The 19512-nt window shown below is 51.6% G+C and overlaps 1 protein-coding gene across 4 annotated transcripts in view; it reads left to right on the plus strand.

Annotated features, from left to right (window-relative positions):
* The window catches only part of Sfxn5 (sideroflexin 5), a 138212-nt gene extending 119754 nt beyond the window's left edge, over positions 1–18458 (plus strand). For 3 of the 4 annotated variants that reach the window (XM_045152718.1, XM_045152719.1, XM_045152721.1), the window contains 2 exons: positions 486–603; positions 15815–18458. In XM_045152718.1, the coding sequence (XP_045008653.1) occupies positions 486–603; positions 15815–15892 (196 nt within the window). In that variant the 3' untranslated portion in view covers positions 15893–18458. The remainder of the gene's footprint in view (positions 1–485; positions 604–15814) is intronic. The other variant, XM_045152720.1, reaches the window with a different exon arrangement.
* The last annotated feature ends 1054 nt before the right edge of the window (positions 18459–19512 follow it).

The raw sequence follows: 19512 nt of genomic DNA on the forward strand, positions 1-19512 counted from the left end.
GCACATCAGTGCCCCTCCACGGTTCTCAGATGGAAGTGATGAGGCAGTGGTAAGGGTAAGAATGTCTTCTACTTCACACACACGGTAAGACTGTCCAGGCTGAGTGTATGTGCTTGTGTGTTTGTATGTGTAAACGCATGTGTGTGCTTTCTAGCCCAGGCTGACCTAGAATTCACTATGTATTCTCAGGGTGGCCTTGAACTCATGGCGATCCTCCTACCTCTGCCTCCAGAGAGCTGGGATTACAGGCGTGCGCCACCACAGCCGCTTGTGTATGCTTTTTATTCTCCCCTGGTCAGCACCTCCTAGAGTTTGCTGCCGCATCAAGAGGTGCCTCTGAGAGTCCTTTCACATGCCCACATAGCCCCTAGGCACAGGGGCTGACAGTCTCTTCCGTTATTTCCCCCACATATACCTTCTTGACTCCGGACTGGACGTGTGGCGGGTCGGTGGGCCTCACGGAGCTCTCCTTGCTCTCCCCACAGGACAGCACTTCTACAGGCCCGCCCCCGGCTGCTCCTGCCCGTGCAAAGCCTGGTGTGCCTGGCAGCCTTTGGCCTGGCCCTGCCCCTGGCCATCAGCCTTTTTCCGCAGATGTCAGAGGTTAGTGGGGGTCAAGGGCAGGGCAGTTGGGTCATTTATTAACAAAGACTTACCAAGCGCTGATTGCTTAGCCCTGAGCCAGGCACTGTGGTTAGGACTGTGAATGGGCCTGGCGTGACAGTGCAGTCACAAAACAGTGCTGCATAAGCATGAGGACTGGAGTTGGATCCCACATGAGAGCCAGGCATAGCAGCACTGGAGAGAAGATGGGCGTATCCCTGGGGCCTGCTGGATAGCTTATCTGTCTGAACCATTGAGCTCTAGATTCAGTGAGAGACCTATCAGCAAACAAGTTGGAGAATGATAAAGACACCTGACACTGACCTCTGTCCACGCATGCACGTGCACAGGGGTGTAGCATTTCCCCAGAGCCTGGAAGCTGGGTTGGAGTTGGCCAGGTGGGAAAGAACTCAAGGGACACATGGACTGGGGTCTGTTGGTGTGAAGGTTCTGAGGTGAGGCAGCACATGCATGTCCCAAGAGCTGACCAAAGACTGCACTGCAGGCAATAGTAGGTGGGCCAGGTAAAGCAGACTGGCTGGTGCAAGGAACTTAGAGGCTGAAGCAGAAAAGGCTAGTACCGTGTTAAGGGAAGGCCACAAGGGTCCTGATTGTGAATGGTCTGTCCTGTCGCTGCTTTGTGAGGCTGGGTTGGAGCTCTGGAGAAGGAACCATTGGGAAGCTATAGAGGGCATACAGCAGAGATGACGGTGGCTTGGACCAGGCTCTTGGCAGTGGGCATCGAAAAGTAGGATCTTTATGAGATCTGAGCGGCTGCTTCCTCAGTATTTCATGAAGTACGTATTGTGGGAGGGAGAGGGAGCCAGCAAGATGTGAGTCTAGCTTTCTGATTTTGAAAGCAGGAGGCAGATGTAGGCACTTTCTAACAAGATGGAGACACAAGTAAGGAAGGGTTAAGACAGGTCAGCAAGTTGAGTTGGATGGGCCTGTGGGTGGGAAGAGCCTGGGGACCATGCAAGTGAAAGTGCCTCATGGGAAGCTGACTCCAAGTCTAGAATCTAGGAGAATGGCCTGGGGCAGGGACAAAAATGGAAGCCACCAGGCAAGGGCAGAAGACCCAAGCTGAGTTGAGGTTGGAGAGTAAGCTGTTGTCCCCCAGACAGTGAAGGCAAACTCTTTCCTCAAGGCTGGGGCCAAGTGAGAGGTGATGTCTGGCATGGCATGGAAGGAGCTGCAACAGACCTGAGAACTTTGAGTTCTTGACTTGTTCCTTTTTGAAAGTACAGGGAGAACTTGTATGAGTGCAAAAGGGACAGAAGAGAACCTACGGACTTCTGGGAAGAGATAGAAGTCCATGAGGAGGGGAAGAGACCAGAATACAGATGAAGGGGCCAGCTTTGGCAGAGGAGAGCCCCCAGCCCATGGTAGCAGGTAGAGAAGGGATGGGCAGGTGCCGGCTGCTCTTGGACATGGGGAGTACAAGTGGGCAGGAAGTATGGGGGTGAGTATTGCACAAAGGACAGCCTGATATTTGAAGCAATTGTGATCATGGCTGTAGAACAGGAACTTTCTGGACAGAAGTCAGACAAGATGATAGTAGAGACTTCAGTCAAGACTGGAGGCTCGGGACCTTGTGTAGGAACTGGGTCACTGCCTTCTGCTGAGCCCCAGAGTTTGAGGAAGATATTCTAGTGGAGATGGGACTCCTGTCCGGGGTACACAATCTAAAGCTTCCAATTACCTCGGCACTTAACTTTGCCTTAAGTACCTGTGGACACTTTCCCACCCCCAGGAGAGCTGAGCCTGGGAACTCCCAAAGTAGCCCAGGACTGCAGGTTACCTGGAAGCCCTGGAGAGAGAATGGAACGGGTCCTCTGTAGTCCCTGGCATGTATCCCCAGGGACCAGACCTGCCACTCCCTGAAACCATCTCTGTGTATATACAACATTTCCACATGCAGAGAGGGGGGGGGCTCTCAGCAAGGTCCTGAGTCCCTGTAAGATCACTGTGCTTGAAATTTGCCTGCCTGTCTGCAGAGGGATCCAGGATACCAAATTAGAGGCCATCCCAGCTGGAAGAATTTGTGGGCTTTAATTTTTAAAAAAATATTTTTAGAGACGGGGGGGGGGGGGAGAGAGAGAGGGAGAGAATTGGCACACCAGGGCCTCAGCCACTGAAATTGAACTCCAGATGCTTCCACCACCTAGTGAGCATGTGAAACCCTGTGCATGCCTCACCTTTGTGCATCTGGCTTACATGGAATCTGGAAAGGCATACATGGGTCCTTAGGCTTCACAGGCAAGTGCCTCAACTGCTAAGTCATCTCTCCAGCCCAAATTTGCTGTTTTTAATCTTTCTGGTTCTGCTTTGAAATGAAGGACTATGGGAGCAGTCCCTGGTCAGAGAACCCAGGAGCCAGTACAAGAGAGCAAGTCCTGGAAGTCACACTCCCAATGCAGATAGGGGTCCAGGCTCTAGGACTCTGGTCCAAGCCCATACTCCTCTGTCTCCTATGGCTGCTGAAATGAACAGACGATAGTTTTGAATATCTAGCCAAATTCTTGTCACAACTCGAGCTTTTTCATGCAGATTGAGAAGAATATAGCCATTGCAGGACAGGTCTTGGTCCTCCAGAAAGCACGGTAGGAACATGGTCTTCAGAGCTCTCTGCTCAGCTGCACTGACCCCAACAGGGTACAGGCGACACTGGGTGTTATGGGGTATTTTGAGGCCTATCTGTGATCCATGGCACCAAGGCCCTCAGCCAATTGTTTGAGAAGGCCTTGCCCCCATTCATTCTCCCAATTAATTCTAATGAGAAGTTGATTCTACTGTACAGGGATTGTGTCTCGCATCCCAGAAGCCAGGGGGATTTGCCATAATAAGTCTGGACTTGCTTGGGCTAACCCAACCTTGCCAAAAGCCACCAAGGCTGTCAACAGAAGTAATCACTGAAGTACTAATTAATTAACAAGGAGACTTGGAGACCAGGTTTAAGAACTGGTTCCTTGACTGGCTGGTCTTCAGTGCCTGGTGTGGCAGCCAACTCTTTGACCCCAGAGGTTGAGGGAGGAACTCCCTTGGTCTCCCCTTCCAAAGCTCTTTCCAAGTAAGTGTTTCTCCCTAGTAAACTGAGGTGGCCCATGCCTATAATTCCAGCACTCAGGAGGCTGAGGTAGAAAGGAAGATCAACTTGAGTTTGAGGCCAGCCTCAGCTACAGAATGAGTTCCAACTCAGCCTGGGCCATGGTGAGACCCTGCTTCAAAAGGAAAGAAAAGAAAGCTGGATTTGGTGGCACACACCTGTGTGGGGCAGGAAGATCAGGTGTTCAAGGTCATCCTTGGGTACTATCAAGTTTGAGGCCAGCATGGGTTATATAAGACCCTGTCCAAAAATATAAATAAATAAACTAATAGAATTCAGGGGAGGGTGGCAGCTACACTGAAATGAAAGCGAAGCTGTACTACTTCTTGCTCCAATGTCCCTTTAGATGGGTTAGGTTATGGAGAACCCTAACTTTGGGTGGCCTTTCTAGCCCTGCCATCTGTGGAGAGGAGCTCTGAGTTCCAGGGGAATGAAGTGTTCTCGGTCCCTCTGCCCCACCCCATCCGCATGTACGCTGTGGCCTTGGGTCCTCTCAGGAGATGTGCAGGCGCAGTCCCCGGGCCCATGGACCTGGCTGCCAACAAGAGGATGAAGGCCCCCAACTCCAACAGTCAGTGTTGCCCACCTGGGATGTCTCCAACCTGGTTTTAGTGAACATCGTGTCTCCCAGGAGCAAGAAGTAACACCCTGGCCAAGGCCCCTCACCCCTGCCTCGGCCTTTCTTTGTACTTCTTTCTCCGTCCCTTGAGCCCTCCAGGAATGTCCCCCACCCTAGTCCCCTTCTTCTCCCCACTGCTCCCCTGGGAGCTCAGGGGCTGGGGAACAGGGCCGCACATACAAGCTGGAGCTATTGTTCAACAATCTGGTTTTGTCCTCGTCTCGTTGGCAGGCGGCAGGAGAGGAGCAAAAGGTTAATGAGGCACTGTGAACGGGCTGCGCTGGGCGGGCGAGCCAGCGTGGTGACAGGGAACTAATTAGGAGCAGTTTAACAGGAGGAAAAAGTGAAATCTCCTCTTCACCAACTGTCAATAATTAGCTCATTCAGTGAAGTTGAAATGTGTCCACAGAAGAAGGTGGGGCTTGTCCGGGGATGAGTGAGGTGTGGGGAGTATAGGACAACCAGGGGTTTAGCCCTGTCCCTACCTAGGTGCTGAGGGGATAGGGCCCATCCTGCAGCACCCAGGCCTCCCCTCTACCCTCTGGGCCTTCTCTGCCCAGTGTCTCTATTTGGCCCCAGTCTTGACCTCAGAGACCTTAGCTGTAAAATGAAGCGTTGGAACTAAATTTCTTCCTGGCTCTAATCTGTAGCATCCTGCATATGAAAACAGGAAACAGGTGCTAGAGTAAGGAGAGGGATGGCAGCGATGTGACCTGAAGTCCCATGCTGATCCCCAGGTGCCTACCTTGCTACATCCAGGGTGTGTCCTTTGAGCCACCTTAAATGGCAGGTGAATGGTGCCAAGGGGAAAATGTGCAGGGCCTTGTGGCATGCTTTTCCTAAAGTCCTGTGGGCCCTCTCTTGTCTCCTGAGGAAGACAAGCCATCAAGCCTATGGTCTGGGGCCTCAGGCAGAAGAGGCTCTGAGAGTGTCTCTTCCCTACCCTGATACTACAGGAGCCTCCAGGGGACAAGGAGTCAGGTTCACCAGCCAGAGAATTGTTTCCTGTTGGGCCTTTTTGCTCTGTTTTATTCTTTGTTGGCTCCTGGCCTTTGGCCTTCCCTGACACTTCAGCAGATGGATGCTGCCCCTCCTGGAGCATCCAGTTCTGCTGAACACCTTGACTAAAAAAAAAAAAAGGCTAAGAGCCCCCAGGGCTTCCTGCTCAGAGCCTCCCACATCAGCTGCTCCCTTACCCTAACCCCTCCCTAGCTCCATGCTACAGGGCCTAGGGCCAAGAGGGCATTTTTGGGAGGGAAGCAGAATTCTTCTGGTCCGGATACCATTCTGATACCATTTGCACACCAGTCTGCTCCTGACCCTAGGAAGTGGCTGTTAGGGCCATGCCTACACTGTATATTAGAGCCCAAGGGCCAAGTGCAGCCACTGCTCTTTGGTTCCTACCTCTGACTCCCCCTGCTTCCCTTGGAGTTTTCAGAGTTGAGAAACAAAGAGGGTACACCTAATGGGTGCCAGAATTGCCACTTTCTCCAATCCCTCACAGGCCTGAGGAAAATCAACCAGCTTGGTTAAGCCACCATGACCCACCAGAGCCAATGTCTAGTCTCTCTTTCTCTGAGAACACATCTGAGCTCTTGAAATCAGGTGGGAAGGATGAGCATTCTGCTCTGGGTCAAGCTGTTCTAGGAATGACAGTGCCCAGGAAGTCCTCCCCAGGGGTCACAATCCATTCCGCCACAGACTTGCACACTCTGGGCCCATCTCTTGCCTCAGAACAGCAGCCCTTTCTCTCCACATTAAGGTGTCCCTAAGGCTGAAAAGCCAACTGTTTATCACTTTTTGATCCAGAACCTAGCTCGTCTAGACTTACCTTGACCTTGCTGGCTCCTGCTACATCTTTTCAAGGGCTGATATAAGGCCAGACACTGTCCGAGGAACATCAGGGCCCTACAGGACCCACAGTGCCCTTCACATCCCCAGAGCAGGGCCTCTTTGCTTCCAATCTCAAATCCATCTCCTACTATGCTTGGAGATGTTTGTTTGGGGTTTTTCTCATTTAGTGGTTTAATCAGTCCCTACTGAACTCCGAAGCAAGCTATTTTTGCCATCAGAAATCTGCCGCCTCCCCGCCCGCTGCTTTCTTGGAATTTGCCCACAGGACCCCCCAGGAGGGAAGAATGGGGATGGCAAAGCCGCTTGGATCCCAGGAACGCCAACGCCACCTGTCATGTTGCTTGTTCCCTGCACCCCCATCCGAAACCCATGCGTGCACACAGGCCCACACACGTGCTCACGCACCAGTTTGCACACACTTTCCAATGACAGGCCTCTCGGCAAGGCCGTCTCTCAGCCTGTCCTTACCATTTCTCCCTCTCAGGACCTTCTAAAGTACCTCACTGAAGGCAGGATGATCAGGAGGTTTGGCTGGACAGACCTTCCACTGAGTGGAATGCACTGATACGTGCAGAGTGCCTGGAGTATGCCTGGCCTACAGCAAGAGCCCAGCAGCCCTGTGAGAAAGCGAACAGGCCAAAGGCAAGTAGGGCAGGAAGGGACAGGGGAATGGCCATGGGAAGCACCTTCTCTCAGCATCATACAGGTTCCTATGCCTCCCTGACTCCCTCATCTTAGCCCAAGGAGGTAGAAAATCCTTCCCCTGCCCATGTGGGGAAACTGAGGTTTCAAAACTGGTAGAGCATGCCTATAATACCAGGTGAAGGTAGGAGGATCTGTGAGTTCAAGGCCAGCCTGGAACTACGGAATGAGTTCCAGGTCAGCCTGTGCTAAACTGAGACTCTACCTCAAAAAAACAAAAACCAGAGCTGGGGAGATTGCTTAGTGGTTAAGGTATTTGCCTGTGAAGCCAAAGGACCTCAGTTCCATTCCCCAAGACCCACGTATGCCAGATGCACAAGGTGGGAAGCCCTGGCATGCCCATTCGCTCTCTCTTTCTCTGTATCAAATAAATAAAACAAACAAAAACAGGTGAAAAGACAAAGGAGATGATTTTGAGGTTGGTCCACCAAAGGATATGTAGGAGTGGTGTGATGTTTTAAAGTGAGGAGGGGGCTGGAGAGAGATGGCTTAGCCTGATGACTTGCCTGTGAAGCCTAAGGACCCCAGTTCGAGGCTTAATTCCCCAGGACCCACATTAGCCAGATGCACAAGGGGGCGCACACGTCTGGAGTTCTTTGCTGTGGCTGGAGGCCCTGGCATGCCCATTCTCTCTCTCCCTCCCTCCCTCCCTCCCTCTCTCTATCTCTCTCCCCCTCTTTCTCTGTCTGTCACTTTCAAATAAAAAATAAAATAAACATTAAAAAAATTTATAAAGTGAGGAGGGTGCTCGAGCATTTCCTAGGCCTACAGTCTGGAGCCATGCACTGGACAGAGCTCACTGCCCTTTCAGTGAATATGAGATGGGCACCAGGGACTCAGTAGCTCCTTTTTTAAAAATTTGTTTATTTGAGAGTGAAAGAGGCAGAGAGAAAGAGAGAGAGGAAGAGAGCAAGAATGAGCATGCTAGGACCTCCAGCCACTGCAAACAAATTCCAGATGCATGTGCCCCGTTGTGCATCTGGCTTATGTTAGGTCCTGGGGAATCAAACCAATGTCCTTTGGCTTTGTAGACAAATGCCTTAACCACTGAACCATCTCTCCAACCCCTTAATGTCTCCTTTTAGTACAGTATAGGCACTGTATTCCTCACTGAGTTTTTTTTTTAAATATTTTTATTTAGCTATTTGCAAACAGAAAGAGAATGGGCACATGCATACGCCTCTTCATGCATCTGGCTATACATGAGTACTGGGGAACTGAACTTGAGCCGTTAGGCTTCGCAAACAAGCACCTTACTGCTAAGCTATTTCTCCAGCCCCCATTACTGGTCTTTAAGTAGATATGTGATAAAGATGAAAGCAAGTTCTGGGAATACTATAAACAGTCATGGCTGTGATATGACAAGTTCAGAGGGACCCTCTAGGAGTTAACAGCCTTGTAGCCTGGACTTGAGCCTCAAAAACAGAAAATGCAAAGAGGCTAAGGTCAGATAAAGTCCGTGAGTATACAGCAAAAGAACCATTTTTTGAGGCAGGGTTTTACTATGTAACCCAGGCTAGCTTGCAACTCTCAATCCTCCTGCCTCCTGCCTTCCAAGTGCAGGTATTACAAGCATGCAACACTGTCCAGTCCAAGCATGATCTTTTAAAATACTTATTTATTTACTTGAGAGAGGGAGAAAGAGGCAGGTAGAGAGAAGGAAAGAGAATGGGCATGCCAGGGCCTCCAGCCACTGCAAACAAACTCCAGATACATGTACCACCTTTTGCATCTGGCTTATGTGGGTCCTGAGGAATCAAACCTGGGTCATTTGGCTTTGCAGGCAAGTACTTTAACTGCCAAGCCATCTCTCCAGCCCCCAAGCATGATCTTCACTGGGAAGGCAATAGAATTCTAGAACCAGCACCAGAAGCCTGCCCAGGGGCCAGGGCTCTGGCCTCAGTTGTTCCTCAGCCTAACTTCCCAGTCCTCCAAGGATCCTCCAGACAGCTTTGTCAAAGGTGGTCCTTGGTGAAAGCAAACTTCAGGCCCGTCCAGTGCTGATGAGAAAAGGGAGGATGTAGCTGTCCAGTGAGCAAGCTAGGTCCAGACCTGGCAGGGGTCTCAGTCACATAGCTGTCAGGTGACTGTCTTGGCTTTGGGACCTTGTATCAGTAAGGCACCCTCTGCCCACCTCAGACCCTTTGACAGGCACAGAAAGTGGCTTTAGGCTGTGTCATAGGGTCAGGCTAAGTATCCCACCCCACCCCCAGTGCTTCTCTTTGAAAAGGCAACAAAGCCAGCAGCAGAGAGGCAGGAGGAGGGAGGGAGCGCTTTGTAGTAGGAAAAAGCCCCTGAGAATGGGGCACGGCTGGGGGATCTAGTTTCCTGTTTCTGTCTCTGCACCTTAGCTCCAGGTTCAAATATGTAAACTATCCAGCTGCAGGTGTGTGCTCCAGGCTGGGGGGCAGGAGCACCCCCCATGCATTCCTGACGCTGGCCCCACCACAGTGAGCTGGGCCACAGAGGCAAACAGCTCAAGGTTAACCCTTCCTGGGCCACAGGAGGCAGCTGGGCTTTCGGGTGCAGGGAGGAGATGCTAGATATGGTGCTCTGCATCTGTGGGTGCCTCTGGAAGTGGCCACAGGGTCCCAGCCAGGTCTGAAGGATAGAGACGGGGTGGTGGTACAGTGGGGACCTCGGGGAGCCAGGTGCGAGTTCTGCCTGAGTCTGACAGCTAGCGGGGTGGCACTGTTTAGTGTGTGGCTGGACATGTTGCTGGCATTCCCACAGCTGGGGCTGGGCTGGTAGTGGTAGCCAGCCAGGACTGAGCGGTCACTTGAAGTTCCTTCAAGGTCTCTGCATCCCCTGCCCTCGGAGGCTGTCACCTCCTCTCAGACACTGCTCCCCAGCAGAAGTCCACCCACCAGCTAGAAGGAGCCCACCACATAAGAGAGCTGCAGAGCGGCAGGCAGCCTGCGGCCAGGCCCCCCTCCCCGTGCCTGTTCCTTGTCTTCTCCTCATTCCTTTTTCCTCAGAGGAGACCCCACAGGGAGCTACTCAGGGTCACCACTCAACCCTGCCTCCTTAGCCTTTACAGGGCTGGTACTGGTAGCCCTCTTGGCTGTGCCTACACTTCCCCGAGCTTCATCCATCCATCCCTTCCCTCAAGCTACCGTGGCCTCCAGGCCATTTCCAGTGTGGTACAGAAAGAACTCTTGCTTCTAAGTCAACGCTCAGCAGCTCCCAGCATCAGGGGACTAAAAGAAAGAGTAGCACTTTTCCTTTGTTCCTACCTTGGGGAACACGGAACTGGTAGGGGCAACTGAAGAAGCCCCAGTGCCCACCTCATAGCGGTGACCCGTGACAACACCTGGTTGCTGACAAGAGGAGGAACTGGCAGGCCCAATCACACAGGCAGCGCTGCTGTTCCATCCTGTTCTCCCCCAAGCCGAGCCCAGTAGTGAGTGCCCTCAGTGGTTCCCACACCTGAGACCTGAAGATTGAAGGCCACGAGCCCTGAGACCACCATGGCCCCAGAGCTAAAGGGTTCCTCACTATGGCCAGCTGAGGTAAGTAACGCTGTGGCCATGGTGAGCCCCAGTGCAGGGCTGGGAAATCTTGATTCCAGGAGCTCTCCAGGAGCTGCCAAGAGCAAGGCCTTTGTTATAGCCACTGTCAGAATGCTGCTCGCCTGTGCCCAGGGCCACTGCATAGTGGGGCTCCCACTGCTTTCATTGGCTCCCTGAGGCAACAGTTGTGGGATCATTCCCTCTACTGCCCCTCAAATATGCCTGCTCTCCTCCATCTGCTCTCCCAGGCTACCTTCCTGCTTGGGAGGCCCTGGCTGTGCACTCAGCAAACATCCACACTCCCTCCTGCCCACGTCCCTTGCCTCCCAGGTCACTCCACACCAGGATCCCACAGGCACTCCAGACTCATCAGCATGGCCAAGCCATTCTTTCCCTACCCCATATTCCCTGTCTCCGAGAGCTACATCACCACCACCCCAGCTCCTGAGCTAGAATTAGGAGTCATCCAGTGTACAGTCATCCACGACACCTCCCTCTCACCCCCACATGGAATTGGTCATCAACTCCTATGGATGTCATCTTCAGAAGGATCCTTGGCACACCCTCCTGCCTGCCCCCACGGGCAGCATCAGAAGGCAGGATCTAGCAGCCTTCAGATTCCAATAGCTGCTCCCTCAGAGGTGTCCTTGCCTCCTCACTCCCTTTTCCCAGTCCCTTACTCCACCAGCCAGAGTGGCCTTTCTAAAACAGTCCATCCCCTGCTCAAAATCCTTTCATGGTTTGTCCAGGCCCCAATTCTTATTTCCTCCCACCCCCCCCCCCGTTTTTTTTTTTTTTTTTTTTTTTTTTTTTTTTTTTTTTTTGAGGTAGGGTCTCACTCTAGCCCAGGCTGACCTGGAATTCACTCATAGCAATCCTCCTATCTCTGCCTCCCAAGTGCTAAGATTAAAACCATTCACTACCACACCTGGCTTTCCTCTTTTAATTTCTTTCTTTCTTTTTCTGAGGTAGGGTCTCACTATAGCCCAAGCTGAGCTAGAATTCACTCTTTAGTCCCAGGCTGGCCTAGAACTCATAGGGATCCTCCTGCCTCTGCCTCCCAAGTGCTGAGACTGAAGGTGTGCACCACAACGCCTGGCTTTTTCTTTCTTTTTTCTGTAGCCAACATATCTACCCTTATTTCTTCCCCACACAGCCCATGCTCTCCATCTTATCTGCTCTTCTCTTTATCCAGCAAACATTAGCCAACATTTAAAAAAATATTTTATTTACTTGAGAGAGAGAAGGAGGCAGATAGAGAATGGTCATGCCAGGATCTCCAGCCACTGCAAACGAACTCTAGACACATGTGCCACCATGTGCATTTGGCTTATGTGGGTACTGGAGAATCAAACCTGGGTCCTTAGCCTTCACAGGCAAACACCTTAACTGCTAAGCCACCTCTCCAGCCCTTTGTTTGCTTGCTTTTGTGTTTGTTTTTTTTTGAAGGTAGGGTCTCCCTCTAGCTCAGGCTGACCTGAAATTCACTATGTAGTCCCAGGCTGGCCTTGAACTCACAGTGATCCTCCTACCTCTGCCTCCCAAGTGCTGGGATTAAAGGTGTGCGCCACCACACCCCGCTTAAGCAACCTGTTTTAACCCAATCCTCGGTCTCTTCCTGGCCCTCCTCCTCTGAGAAGCCTCCCTTCTTTGTTCCTTCATGAGTAGGTTGCAACTTTCAGCCCATCCCCAGTTTCCATGGCACTTTGCTTGTCTCTGGAACCCATCTGCTTCCTGTGACTCCTCCCCTAGATTTGGAGCTTCTCAAGGGCAGCAGGCTGCTCTTGTCCATTGTGGTGTGTCCAGCCTGAGTGAGTGGAGTTGACCATAAACATCCACCCACACCCACTGGAAATGACTGGGAGCCTGGCATGGTGGCTCAGTCCCTAAGACCCTGGCCGGGAACATCTTAACCACCTCCCCCAGGAGATTTCCACCGTCAGCATCTCCCCAAGCTTCCATCCTACCTGCTGCTTTCAGCTCTGGTGGAGGCCGAGTAGGAGCCTAAGGGTCCAGAGGGGTAGGCCTTAGTCTCCAGGCCTGTGCCCTGCTGGGAACGGACCCTGTGGGCTGTGGCCCTGGGCCGTGGTCCTCCACCCGGTGGTGAGCAGCCTCTTTGATTTTAATGCGGGCCTCAATGCTTCAGTGAAAGCCAGCATGGGGAGTTGCTAATAATGGCACTAAAATAAAATATGCTACATCTGTTATGGGTAGCAGAACAAAATTAGCTGCTCACACCTCTGACATCCAAGATGTCTTAACTTAAAATACTCCTTGGCTTACTTTACATCATTTACTGATTATATTTAAAAGAAATACAATTTTGCAATTACTGTTCTTTCCAGTGTGATATCTATGCATCATTTTCCTTTTATGTTTATATATTTCTCCTTCATTAGTGCAGTCTGAAGGGTGATTAGGATTCTTCAAACATTTTACAGAGGTTAAACGTTGATTAAGATTTAATTATTACTGTAAATAGCTTGGAATGACATATGGTGCAAAAGCCTGACATATGTGCATTTGAATAAATGAAGTGCTATTTCCCAGGATGCCTCGGTAGCTGTTTAACAGCTTTCCCGAAGGGTTATGTTACACCTCATGGTAAGATTGCTGGGATGTTATATTTTGTTGGTTTTTGCAGCTGAAAGCTAAGAACAGTTTTCCAGTTTTTTAAAAACATTGAATATTTTAAATACCTAAATTGTTTTGCACAAATTTTTGCTAATTTGTCTAACTAGGTTAAACATTTTCAAAAGCATTTAGATTTTTAAGCGTGGGCGCTGTGCATTGTGTCAGTGGCAGCATGGGGACGAGGGGAGCTTGTACAGTGGAGGGGCTTGGGGCGCAGGGACAGCAGGGGTGGGGAGGGAAAAGGTGCTTTGAGGAGACTGGTGGGGATGAGGCCTGAGTCCTGAACCTAGCTCTTGTCTGCTTGGTCATCTTGAGTAGCCTGAACCTGACGTTAAAGTATCAGGGTTCCCACCTTCTCCAGGGTTCCCTCGGTACCTGTCAGTTCAGTCCTCACCAAACCCCTTCATCTGGACCTTGACCTACACAGGCTAGGCTTAACTGAGCTCACTGAGTCCCCCTTGTCTGCACCACCTCTGCCTCTACCCAAGGCTGCCATGTCTCGACATATAGTAGGTATCTAGGATCAAGTTCAGCTGAGCTATGTTGCAAAGTCTTGTTGGTCCCATGACTCTGTGCTAGGGCCCCCTCCCTAAGGGAATGTCTCTCTCACTACCACCCCTTCAGGCTAGGGGTCCAGGCATCCCTGCTGGCTCAGCCCCCAGTGCTGAAGACCAACATCCGGGCTGCTACAGGGTCAAATGGAACCCATGCTCACAGTGCCTGCCACCTGTTTGCTTTCCACAATTTAACCCTTAGGAACACCAGCACTGTCCTAGGCCTTAAGGACTCAGAATGTGATTACACATTTGCTGCCTTAGAGAGCTTGCAATCTGATATAGAGGTGTAGGGAATGGGCAAGTGATCAATCCCTCAACACTGTGATGTCACCTAGATATAACAGAGGATCTTCAGACCAGAGAAGTGGCTAGACCCAGTGTCAATGAGCAAAGATGTCTACAGTTGGGCTTTGAAGCTGACAGAAGATAGAGGAAAATGGAGTGGGATAGAAATGGAAGTGGGACGTAGCTTCTGTCAGAAAGTGATTCTGTCAGAGTGGGGCAGCTCAGGCAAGGATTTGAGGTGATTGAGGAATAGTCCAGTGTATCCAAGTAACCCAAAATATATGTGTTCTGTGTCTTTAGGATAAGGGAAAGGGTGGCCAGAGGGTGGCAGGGCCTGAGTGGCACTCTGAGGCCAATGTGAACCACTGAGTCATTTTACAGAATGTACAAGGGTGATCAGACCTTAAGAGTTAGAAGGCAGGCACTGTTGTGGTGGGGGACAGACTAAAGTGGATGAGTCCTGGAAGGGAAGGAAAGAGCCCCAAGGGAATGGAACCCCAAGGTCTTTGGCCAGAGAACCTTCCTCAGGATGGGATCTGAGCTGCACAGGAGGCTAGAGTGGACTCGGTTTCCTTTCAGAAGGGTTGTGTCTCTTCCTTCCCGGTGTGTCCTGAGAGACAGCTGTAGAAAGCTGTAGTAGGCAGGCAGCTGGCCAAAGGTTTGGGGGGGGAGAACTGTCTGGAGACCCCTCAGACATAGGAGTCACTTAGGGGGCTTAATTAGACCAAGACCCAAGGAGCCCAAGAAACATCCAGTGGGTGTTGTGGAATGAGGGGTGACAGTGACCTTGGGGAGAAGGATGTCTGTGGTGGTGGGGGGGAACAGAAGCCAGATTTGCTGTGGGTTGAAATCAGTAGGAGGTGAGGTGGTGGACATGACCAGGGTGGACAATTTAAAGAATTACAGTTGCTGGGGAGGAGAGAGACAAGGCTATAGTGAAACCTGCTGTGGAGGGGAGGGGAGATTTCTTCAGACATAATGTTCTTGTCACATTTGCATCATGGGCAGGAATTAGTGGACAGCAAAGGTGGGAGAGAGGAAGGTTGTCCAGGAAGATGCTGTACAGGGGCAGGAGGGAGGCAGAGCCAGGTGGTTTCTGCCTTCTGAGTGGAGAGACAGCTGCTGAGTGGGGCAAGAGTTGAGTTGCAGAGCTGGCTGTGGGCACAGGTAGGCTGTGAGTTGGATGGTGGGAAGCTGAGTGGCTGCCCACCAGTGCCTTCTGCCTTCTCCCCTAAAATAAAGCTTCCAGCTCAGGAGTAGGGAGCTGAGGGTGGAGGAGCAGAGAAGGTTAAGGTGGCCTGTGTGGAAAATGGGAGATGGAGTTGACCAGGAAGTGGGGATGGGAGATGTTGTTGCCAGCTGTCTAGCCAAAGTCAGGGACAGTGAATTTTGAGTGGTCTCCATAAGGTGGTCTGCTTCAAGTGTAGAAGTGGTGGGCACATGGTTGGTGGCCTCTGGAGCAGTGCTTCTATCATTTAGGGCTAAAATGGGCTGAGGAGTAGCTCAGGTGATGGTTCCTGGGGCCTGGGTTGGAGAAGAGAGCATAAAGACAGGTGGCAAGTCTGGGGCTGCAATCTCCACCTAACAGTGCAGGGGAGCCATGAGTGATGTGCTGCCAAGGTAGGGACTATAGGGAAGCAAAAGGGTGGGGGTCTTAGGTGTGCCCTGAGAAGGAGGTCTGCAATTAGGGAGACATGGTCCTTGACAATAAGGGAGAATCCAGAGGCTAAATCAAGGTGTTTACACACATGGACACACTGAAAAGAGACCAGCCATGGAGTGCAAAGGTTACATGAGACCAGGGTGGTAGGAGAAGGAAGCTGTGTCCTTGTGGACCCTGGAGGGGGGACATGCAGAGGGGCAGAACACTTAGCTGTCACTCCAGCCTCCACTCCTGTCTCTTCCCACCCTCTGCACTCCTGTTTTCTTGCTTTCTCCTCAGATCGAAACCTCCCAGTTGGAGCCTGAGATCGCCCAGGCCACAAGCTGCCGGACAGTGGTATACAATAAGGGGCTGTGAATGCAGGCCAGCCAGCCTGGGGATACAGTACACCCCAGGACGGGCAGTTGGGGCAGGGAAGAAGTCTTGGGAGCTGCTCTGGTAGGGAGGAGACACCTAGGAGCAGTCAACCCGCAGTGATAGGGAGACTAACCATTCACATTTTAACACAGGGGAGAGGAATTCTGACACATTTCCTATACAAAAGAATCAAGTGTATTTGGGGGCCTTGCCTGGGGTTGTCTGAACTCTACTTAGCACAGTCATGTGTAAAGCTGAGGAAACTGTAGAATGCCTGTGGGGTAGAATTAGGATCCTTTTATACATTGCCTTTTTGTTTTTAATTTTTGTTTTTTATCAAAAGCAAGTCTGGGCCTTGGTTGTAGCTGACCAGAAGTGACCTGAGGACAGGTGGTGAGAGCACAAGCAGGCCTGGGAACTGGGTTGGCTGGATGCTGGGCTGGTAGCTTTAGGAAATCAGAGTGGCTTCGCTGGTGAGGGAAGAAGGGGAGGTGATCTGCATCCCACAGGGTGAAGGAGCCATGAGCAAGGCCCTCAGGAATTGGCCCAGGGAATGGAGAAGCACTGGAGATTTCTGGAAGACTCCATGAGAGGTGGGCTCTGCAGTACCAAGCTCCGGTTCACACTATAAGCTGCAGAACTAGTTCCACTGAGTGAAGCCCAGTGACTCTGTGCCTGGGGTCACCCTTCTCAGAGATCACACTAACTCAAGGCCGCTGAGCGGACCCCATCTTTAGGAAAGACCGCACTAGCCTCTACAGAAAGATCCTCTTTGAAGGGTAGGCTGGAGGCCCTGCACTGGGGCTGAAGGTGAGTCGGAGCCAGACCTGCTGCTGTCCAGTCTCCGTCACTTAGCAGTCTCCTGCCTGAGAGTGCAAGCCCAGATCCCTGGCACTTACCTGAGAGGCAGCATTGACCAGGAATGCAAGCTCAGCTCTGGCACTAGCAGGTTCTATGGCTGTGGAAAACCAACTCATTTCTCTGAGCCTCCATTCCCTCTCTGGAAGCAGAAGACTGCAGCGTGGGTTCCCGCTACCGTTCTGGCTATCTCTGCCTATCCAGCATGGATGCTATTATCTACGTCCCCAAGGACAACTGTGGGCTGGGAATGGGGCAGGTCCCTCTGCAAATGGCCAGCACTTGGCCTCAGGAAGGGCTTTGCATTGCTCTTCCACATCCTGGAAGCCCTTGATCTCTGTGCCAAACACTTCACAGTTGAAGAGGAGGAAGTAGTGTGCATGCCTGGGCCTGAGCGTGGGGCAGGGCCTGCATGGCATCTCTACCCCCTCAGGCTCAAATGTCCCTTGCTGCTGACTTGTCATCTCCTTCGCATTTTCAAACCAGGGAGAAGAAAGCAGGATCTGGGTAGACATGAAGAGGTGACTCCTGGTCTGAAAGGCCCGTGGGAAGGGGAAAGTACTAGTTTTGATAAACTCTTAGTGGAAGCCCTGGCATTTGCACTGGACCCTCCCATGTGACTCCCCCCTACTCCACCTCAGAAGGGGTCTGACTGGAGGTGAATGTGCATTACTGCAGGGAAAGGCTGACATAGAGTAGCAAGGTGAGCCCTTAGTGGCCTACCCACATCTTAGGGCAGGCTCAGCTGTGGTAAAGTGAATCTGTCATGGGCATTGGCACTGTGGCTCCCAGTGACTGCCAGGCCACAGCTCACTTACAGCTCATCCTGACCCCATTTGTCATATGGCCTTGTTCTTGTGCACTTTATCTTGGGACCAAACTTGCCCCCCGCCAACCCTTCCCCTCTAGAGGCCTGGCCAACCTAAGGCTTTCCCAATTCTCCCACTGTGCTAGCTGCCCCAGCCTACCCTCATGCATACCCATGTGGCCTCAGCACCCATTGCCTGTCTCCTTTGTCTCTGGGTGATTTCCTAAGTGCAAGTCCAAGTGATGGAAGGAGACAGCTTCTATGGGGGTGCAGTAGCAAAGGATCCTTCTAGTTCAGGGTGCTGGTGGCAAGATCATGGGCTATGCTGCTAAGCCCTGGTGTGGCTTCAGAAAACCCCACAGAGAGCAGCTTTCTGCAAATACCCTTGTCCATCTCTGCTGAGGCTAGAGATGTTGTGGGGATAAGACAGGCTGAGCCTAACTTTGCCAGAATACAGAGCATACCTGCAACAGGCACTCCAGCCCTGCAGTGCCTGACCAGCTCTCTGGTCAGTTTAAACATTCCCTCCAGTGCCAGGCTGCTCTTCTCCTATTCCCAGAAAGCAATGTGACAGTTCAGGGGCCAAAAGCCCAAAATGTCAAGATGGCCACCAAGCCAAAATGGCTGACAAATCCCTTTTCACTTCCTGTTTGTGAGCTGGCTTGCTTCTGTCCTGAGCCTCTGGCTTAGGAGAAGGATGGGGGGTTCTGGTGAGGATTTTTCAGCCAGTGGAAGGAGGGTCCAGGGTGGCCTTCCAGCATTGGGCAGGTGTGAGTGAGGCCCAACACATGCCTCAGCACACTGGGGATTATACATTGTCTTTTTAACCTCAGAAAATTTCTCAATCTGTATGATTTATGTATTACTAATGATCTGGGCAATAAACATGGATTTAAATCACCAGAGTATGGCTATGTGAACTATGGGGTGATGGGTGTGGTGAGAGTGGAGAAACATAGTGGGAGCAAGTGAAGGCCCTCTGAGGGAGGATGGGTCAGGCTAGAGGAAAGGACAAAGACCATGTGAGGACAAGAAGCTGGATAAAAAGGCAAGTTGAAATAGCAGAAGGACCCTGGTGGCAGACATAATGCTCACAAAGGGGCTCAACTCAAGGAGCCCGAACACATTTGGATTTCAGTAGATCTCTGTGTTGTTCATAGCCACAAAGCTAGAGAAGGGAGAAGAGCTCCTGAGACTGCCTGCGGCCCAGAAACCTTTCAGGAGTCTGAGCCAAGTACCAAGACGATGAGGCCTTATGCATGCATGGCCCCAGCCCCAGGACCTCTGGGCCTAACTCTCCGTGATCCCTCAGGGACAGAACTAGGTCACCTTCCAGTATTTCTCGTTCCTCTTCCTGGTACTCAGAGGTTCCTAATCTCTTCTCTGGGACCACCAGGCATCCTTCAGCTGTGCAAAGTGCTGGTGGGGGAGACCTTGGCTCACCCCAGCATGGCCAGTGCAGGTGCTTCTGAACTGAGCCTTGTGGTCTGTAGCGACCGGATCTTTCACTGGCCTGTTGGAAAGATGGAGAGACTGGGTGAAGGCACTAGACCTGTGTGTATATGCACACAATGTGTGTGTGCACATACATGGGTGAGGGGTGCACATGTGGACATCAGATGACAACTTTGGGTCTTGTTGCTGGCAGAACCATCTGACATCAACTCCTGGCCAACATTAGGTGGACAACAGCCACAGGAGAGTGTGCCACACACTGGCAAGAGGAAACGGGCTATAACACCCATAAGCCCACCCCCAACAAAACACCACCTCCAGTAGGCTTCAATTCCCAAATCTCCATCAGCTGGGAACCTAGCATTCGAGATACCTAAGTTTATGGGGGACACCTGAATCAAACAACCACAGATCTCAATCTCCCACCTCATTTGAGGCATTTGAGGCAGGGTTTCTCACTGTTCACTGCTGCATTTGCCAGTGAGGGGTCTTCTATCTG

Source organism: Jaculus jaculus, chromosome 6 (assembly GCF_020740685.1).
Source record: "Jaculus jaculus isolate mJacJac1 chromosome 6, mJacJac1.mat.Y.cur, whole genome shotgun sequence".
NCBI lineage: Eukaryota > Metazoa > Chordata > Mammalia > Rodentia > Dipodidae > Jaculus > Jaculus jaculus.